The sequence below is a fragment of the Rousettus aegyptiacus genome, unplaced genomic scaffold (assembly GCF_014176215.1).
Source record: "Rousettus aegyptiacus isolate mRouAeg1 unplaced genomic scaffold, mRouAeg1.p scaffold_m13_p_5, whole genome shotgun sequence".
Taxonomy (NCBI): domain Eukaryota; kingdom Metazoa; phylum Chordata; class Mammalia; order Chiroptera; family Pteropodidae; genus Rousettus; species Rousettus aegyptiacus.
In genome coordinates this window covers 79,714,973-79,722,410 of record NW_023416308.1, presented here as the reverse complement: position 1 = coordinate 79,722,410, position 7,438 = coordinate 79,714,973, and the positions used below count along the sequence as shown (strand labels likewise).

The 7,438-nt window shown below is 39.2% G+C and overlaps 1 protein-coding gene across 1 annotated transcript; it reads left to right on the top strand.

Moving 5' to 3' along the window:
* Positions 1–3,647: 3,647 nt before the first annotated feature.
* LOC107504350 (olfactory receptor 52K1-like) lies at positions 3,648–4,610 on the top strand. Its single transcript, XM_016133487.2, has one exon. It carries the CDS (start codon positions 3,648–3,650, stop codon positions 4,608–4,610), a length of 963 nt encoding a protein of 320 aa, XP_015988973.2.
* Positions 4,611–7,438: the final 2,828 nt, after the last annotated feature.

Sequence of the window (7,438 nt, the reverse complement as noted above, 5' to 3'; positions counted from 1 at the left end):
TATCATTCTGAAGATACACAGGTCTTGATGAGCCCTAAACTATAAATTTCTATGTTTTTGTACTTGTTTTTGGATTTTTAAAACAAATTGTTTTTCCTTGCTGGAAGTTTCTTCCCAGATTTTAAGAATCCATAAAGAATCATGCATGCCACCAGAGGTGTTCTCTTAAGTATACGCTCAATTTCTCCAGATCTTTTATAGTTTGGAATACCCTCTCATAGATTAATTTGACACCATTTTCAGGATTGATTTTGGTGGCTGAGATCAGATTCAAATGTAGAGATATTAATTAAAAAGAGGAGGAGTTGTGAGTTATTCCACTAAGGTGAGATAATAGACATATAGATGACGATACCTACAGGACTTGGCTTACCCTTGTCCTGCCATTTTGAATGAAAAGAGACATTTACAATTTTCTCCAGCCTTATTTTCTAGCCAAGTTCTTCCTTATAAAGTCTCCTGCCTATTAATCCATTGTTTCTCTCGTGGTTCTACCTATATCATTAGGGTCACATAGATAGTGTTGTATGCTGGTTCTGATGTTGCACATTCCCATCTCCCTGCCTTTTTCCTCACTCTCCCTGAGTTAGATCTTGGTTGGCCATCAAACCAGGTGGTCCCATTTTTTAATGGCAGGAAAGCTCTCCTTGCTTCTACTTTCAGAGTCTTGGCCCTCTCTCAACATGGCACCCTCGAGTATTCTGTTCAAAATATTCCCTGCTGGGATTGTTCCCTGGGGCCCAATAAGAGGAAGAGAACTTGTTAGACCTTTGTTTGAAGAGGAGGCAGAAATGCTAATTGGTCTATGGGTGATAGGAGCTTCACTCTGGATCCCTACAGGCAATGCCTGAAAATGTGCCCATTATATGCCCTATTCTCAGGACCTGACTGGTAGCTTAACTTCTCATCCCTCTGAGGTCAACCAGTGCAGCTCTTTGGTGAGTAATGACTAAGAGTAGACCCCCCAAAAAGAGATATATACAACTCTATCACAAATTAGCTTTCCCTCAACCTTTCTGGATCTGGATAATCTGACAGACAGCCTTTTTGCAGTGAAAATGCACGATCTCGATATCACTAGGGAAAATGGAAAATACTGCCAATACCCTGTACATGGTGAGTCCAGTAAGAGGTCTGTCTAGACCTTTCACGTTATATGGACACTGGCAAGGGAGGAATCAGGTGTGTGAGAATCCCTTCCTCCAAAGCAGGCAAATGTCCTTCTGGTCCCAGCTCAACAGTAAGCTATTTGTAAGTCTGCTCCTCTTTGAAGCCCACAGGGTGAGTCTCAGGGCAACATTAATGGAGGCACCTAACTTTGTGTCCCAGATCCCTTTGGTTCCAGGACTCCTGCCTCCCTGTACATACTTCCCTGATGGAGGTAGAGGAGCTGAACTTACTGCATCAGACTTTTCCTTAAGGCACAAGGTTATAATGAGGAATATTCACTGGGTCCTGAGGGGATAGTTGGGACATCAAATATAATTATTTCTTACTTCTTTCTGAAGACACTGTTATGTTTCACAAGGTAGGCTGAGGCTTAATGCTGGTTAGCTTCGAAGATCATTTGAAACAGATGTTCAGGTGGTTGGAGCCACATTTCTTGATATCTTCTACCTCGCCACCCAATACCATACCCTGACGGTATTGAGGAGAACAACATGTAATTGGGAGAGAAGAAGGGAACAGTGTCAGGGAGGATATAGTATTCTTAACTGAGTTGTTCCAGATTTTTACAATACGACATTCACCAATGAGATGAATTTATCATGTTTTGTTAAATCAAATGCATTACCTCCGAATCTCTAAATTTTCTTTTGTTCTTAGACAAATTCCTCCTAATTCATAATTTATTTCTTTTAATTCAATGAATTACTACTTTTAGCATTTGACAAAGAATTGTCACAATCATATCTTGTTGGATTCTCACGATGATCCTGTGAGGTAGGTTTTGGTATATACTCATCTCACATGTAAGGAAACTAAGGCTTGAAAATGGTTAGATGCTTTGCTTAAAGTCACACAGCTGACACATGGCAGAAATCGTCTTCAAACCAGGATCTTAACTCCTGGTCCAGAGTCTGTTCTATGACAGCAGAACTGTAGGTCCACCCAATTCTCCCATCTTCCCAGTCCTCATGACTTCTGCTGCCATTATCTAGTCTCCTTAGCAACTGTGGTTGAAAGTATGGGCATTAATCACGTGGTTTCTCTTGAAGAGAAAGCAAAAGGTTCTTGGCTATTTCAAAGCTATGCTGCTGCTTTCCCTTACATTTAGAGACCTCTTCATACTGTCATTGAAACTGTAAGATCAACCCGGCTTCACCTTTTCTGCCTTGAGTGTGAATTACTTAGGCAATGGTCCAAAGCTCTCTCAGACTCTATCCAGGTCTGTGTGTGTGTGTGTGTGTGTGTGTGTGTGTGTGTTTCACATGAAAGGATTGTGGTACTGGAGGTAGTAGGGGGTAATAGGAGACATGTAATCCTTAAATAATTTCTTAGCTATTTGATTTTTCTACTGCCCACCCTTGGTCACAGGCCCTAAATGTTCTTCCTTGGTCCTACAGCAGTCACTGCTAACATGGTGACAGAATGATGACTTCTTAGCTCATGGATCAATGGACATAGTTCTTGTTTGATTCTATCACTAAACATATCTGGGACCCTGGACCATTCACTTCTTTCTAGACTTCAGTTTTCTAACCAACAAAATGATGGTTTGTGTGTAATACATGATGGAGATCTGAATAATTTTATACGTTTTGTATAATTACATGAAAAATGGAACTGGAGAAAATATTTGTCCATTTTCTTCTCTATTTTCAATGTGGCTCTGATACAGAATTCTTTGACTTTCACATGGTTGTTATTACCAAGAGCTTCTGTTTATTTCAGGTTACCACAACTCCAAACTATGTGTCTACCCCTATATAATAGTACCTTGAAGAAGAGGGAGATACAAATGTGGTGAAATCAGATAACCATTGAGATATTGGGGACAGAAACCAGATATGCATTTACAAAATGACTGGGGAATAATCCAAGGAAGAACCTGATCAATGGTGGAGTCATCAGGGACCATGTATTCTGTAACCTGGCTGTCAAGTGAAATTTAGCGGAATGAGATGTCTCCAAATTAAGAGATTTCCCAAATGCTAGGATTTTAGACATTTTCAGATGAAGATTAGTGGTATAAGATTTGGGGACCATGTGAGACCAATGTTGATTAAACCTAGCACCAGCATTCAGGACTTGGGAATATGAGCATAATGGGAAGAATTTTGATTTAACATCAGTTCCTGAGTATCTATCTACTTAAATCAGTTTATGTGAATTGCTCCAGGTCACAGATATGATAAGATATCTAATTCTGGAACTGGTTACTGAACTTCTTGTCTGGTGCCTTTCCCACTGGACAAAGCTGACTTGCCTCTTTCTATGTTTGAAGAACTTGCAGAAACATTGACTAAACTAGAAGTTTTTTTTTTTTTTTTTTTTTTTTACTGTTTTCTGAAACCTATGACGGAAGAGTGCTGATGATGGTGGTATTAGTGAGACCATATATCCTGAGCTTCCAAACGCCACATCATTGAATTTAACCTGCCCCCCCCTTTTTTTTGTAGTGACCCTTCGTTCTTCTAAGTGAGATGCTCACCACAATTCTATCCAATACTTCTCATCTCTTCCCACATATTTTCTTGTTGGCTGGCATCCCAGGATTGACTTCCTCCCACATTTGGATCTCACTCCCCTTTTGCTTCATGTTCTTTCTGGCAGTGACTGGAAATGGTGTCCTACTTTTTCTCATCTGGACAGAACGCAGCCTTCACCAGCCCATGTTTTTCTTTCTTGCCATGCTCTCTTTTGTGGACCTGGTTCTCTCCCTCTCTGCTCTGCCCAAGATGCTGGCCATTTTCTGGTTTGGTGCTACAGTCATCAGCTCCTACTCCTGTCTTTCCCAGATGTTCTTTATCCATGCATTTTCTGCCATGGAGTCAGGAGTGCTGGTGGCCATGGCCTTGGATCGCTTTGTGGCCATCTGTAACCCATTGCGTTATGCAACCATTCTTACCCCAGTTGTTGTTGCCAAAATTGGAGGCCTAGTGGTGCTGCGAGGTGTGGGGTTGACCATCGCCTTTCCAAGCTTGACCCATAGGCTTCCCTACTGTGGCTCCCACATCATTGCCTATACCTACTGTGAGCATATGGCAGTGGTGAAGCTGGCCTGTGGAGCCACCACTGTGGATAACCTCTATGCCTTTGCTGTGGCACTCTTTCTTGGTGTGGGGGATGTGGCCTTTATTGCCTACTCCTATGGGAATATTGTGAGGACCGTAATTCGTTTTCCTTCACTTGAGGCACGTTCTAAAGCAGGCAGCACATGTACAGCTCATGTCTGTGTCATTCTCTTCTTCTATATACCAGGCTTTCTTTCTGTGGTCATGCAGCGCTTTGGCCCACCCACAGCCTCTGCTGCCAAGGTCATCCTTGCCAATCTCTACTTGCTTTTTCCCCCTGCCCTGGACCCTATTGTCTATGGGCTAAAGACCAAGCAGATCCGGGAGCGGCTGTTTAAAATGTTAAGCCCCAAGAGAATTGATCCCACCTGAGTATAGTTCTCATCAGCTGAACCTCAGGGGCCAGTGTGACCATCCCCTGGGGAAGGGAGCTCCACAGCCGAGGTTATTTACTTGGTGAGGACAGTGAAGAAAAAGCAAATAAAATTATCCTGAGTGTTTGGAAGTTGGGAAATCTCTTTGAGGCCTATGGTGTTTAGATATTGGGATGGACAACTGAGAAGGGCTGGGGTATCTCAATTGATCAATCAGCAAATAATTTTTTGATACCTTTTTCTTCTAATTATTTATGATTTTCTTGTATTAATAAGAGATATGCATCATGAAATTAAGAAATAATTAAGACCTTGACTGACCTGGACCAAGTGACTTAGGAATTCAGGGAGAGATAAACCAGGTGCCTATTTTAAACATATGAAAACATGGATCACTTCCTACCACCATGACACTGACACATAGCCGGCATGTGGGAGCAGATAGGCCCTCTCTATCAGAAAAATTTTGGCATCATGGAAACAAGAGTGGAAAGCTATGGAGATACTTCAGAGTGTCCAGTTTTGGAGATAAATCATTTAAATCTTCATGTTCCATCTCACTCCAGAATTGCAGATAAAGCTTCATTTCTTCATTGCATGTACTTTTTCAGCCTGTTTTTGAGATGGATGACTGTGACTCCTATAGTATTATGTAGTTTTATCCTCTGAGAGTGATGATAATTCCTCTAATTCTTCATTTTTAGTCTAGCTGTAGAGACTTGAGTTAAAATTTATTGCATGCAAAAATTATTGTTCTAATTCTTGTTTATTTTCTGTCTTCATTACTAACTTTTATGCCCATTCTCTTCTGGTTCCTACTACTGGCCTCACTTTAATGTGTTTGTTGTAAGTTTGTAAGTATTTACATATTCTTACAACATATGTGGTGTTGATTGTTAGGTATTCCTACTATACATAAATACCTTTCTTTAGTTCCTTAAATGTTCGTGCTTTCTCCAGCCTTGGGTAGTCTGGGCTCTTCCTAATGGGAATGCATATCCCTATCCTTATCTTCACCATTTCTTTTCATTTTGAATTTCAGTTCAAACTTCACCTCTTCGAAGATTTTTATAACTAGATTAGGTCACTTGTTTTCTGAACTCAGAGCTCTATGTATATTTATTTCATTATCCATCATAACTTATAATTATGTAATAATTTGTTGAATGATCTCTGTCTCCATCCCTGTTAAATGGTGAATTGTATTATATTATTAGCATAGTACCTGGAACATGACATGCTGATACACTCTCAATAAATGTTCAATAAATAAAACTCATTATTTTAATGGACTGTGTCATTACTAGCACATTTCTTTATCAGTCACATTGAAATATGTGTGTTTTTGAATAAATGAATACACAAATCTCCAAAATATAACACAGTAGGCACTCAATAAATTTATACTGAAGAAATGAAGTTGTCACAAAATTATCCTTGCTATCACAATCACTGTGATTAACTTAGTCTTTTCAAATATTGTGATTTGAACTGGTGGTAATGTGGACACTGTTCAGACATGCTAGAGGACGTGATTACTCTTATAATGCAGACTCACTCCTGTGTGTAAACATAGAAAATACAGAAAACTAATATTTGTCTCCCTTTTTAAATTAATTTGCCCTTCTTTTCTTCATTATTTTCTTCATCATTCTGAATATTTACCAGGCTCTCAGTGATGATGAAATAAACTTGAAAATATAGAAATTGTAATAAAATTTGATAGTGCTGTAGTAGAGATTGGTTCCAAGTTAGAGAGGATTAATTCTCTATGGGAGATAATGGGCAGGAATGAGACATAGATTGGGTCAAGTTGAAGCTATACTATGAATGACTAGGATTTAGAAGACAATAGACCTGGGTTGTTGGGTAGGTAGGAAGAGGGTCAGGACTAAATTTATGGTCTTTAGAGGGAGTCTACTTCAGTCTTCCCCTAAGCAGCTTCTGCTCTATGTCATACTCTAAGATGCCATTTTTTCCTCTGTTAAATATTAATCTTTAACATTATTAGTAAGAGGCTAGCTCTTCAAAGAAAGGGTAAAAAGTGGAGACCCCCCTAATTTTTGTCTATGCTCCATGGGTGGCAGTGGAAGAAAGATCTGTAGGAGATAGGGAGTAGCCACAGGATTGCAGAGGAAGATACCTCAGTAGGTGCAGGATTAGTGATGGTTACCACCAAAGGGCTTGGAGGTCTCTAAGTGATTTTGGCCAAATTTGTTTTGAACAATCTTTGTCTGAATATTTCTATTAGCATGAAATCTTGATAACAGGAGTGACCTTTATTGTTCAGCTCTTACTCCATGATAGCTTGAGCCCTTGAAAAGAAAACTTTGCACATAAACTCTTTCATTATTTATCATTATTTCCAATTTTTTTTTCTTTTTTAAATTAAATTTATTGGGGTGACATTGGTAAATAAAATTACATAGGTTTCAAGTGTACAATTCAATAATACATTAAATTTCCTTTCATCGCCATGTTATTTGACCCCCTTTACCCTTATCTACCTCTTTCCTCCCCCATTTCTCTCTGGTAACTACTAAACTGTTGTTTGTATCCAGGAGTCTCTCTTAGTCCTGTCCATTTGTTGCTTTCTGTTTTATATCCCACATATAAGTGAAATCATATGGTTCTCAACTTTTTCTGTCTGATTTATTTCAGTTAGCATGATAATCTTCATTTTCTCACACCTCTTCTACCTCTGTTTTAGTAGTAAGTTTACTGTTATTATTCCCAAATGTAATGTTTAGTTTTTTCCTTAAAAACAGATGAGCAAATGAACAATCATAACTGGAACTTTTGAGGTTCATGACTCATCCATTTCAT

What these genes read in the sequence shown, in the direction of transcription:
- LOC107504350 (XM_016133487.2), top strand. Translation starts at nt 3,648, where the DNA reads ATGCTCACCACAATTCTATCCAATACTTCTCATCTCTTCCCACATATT.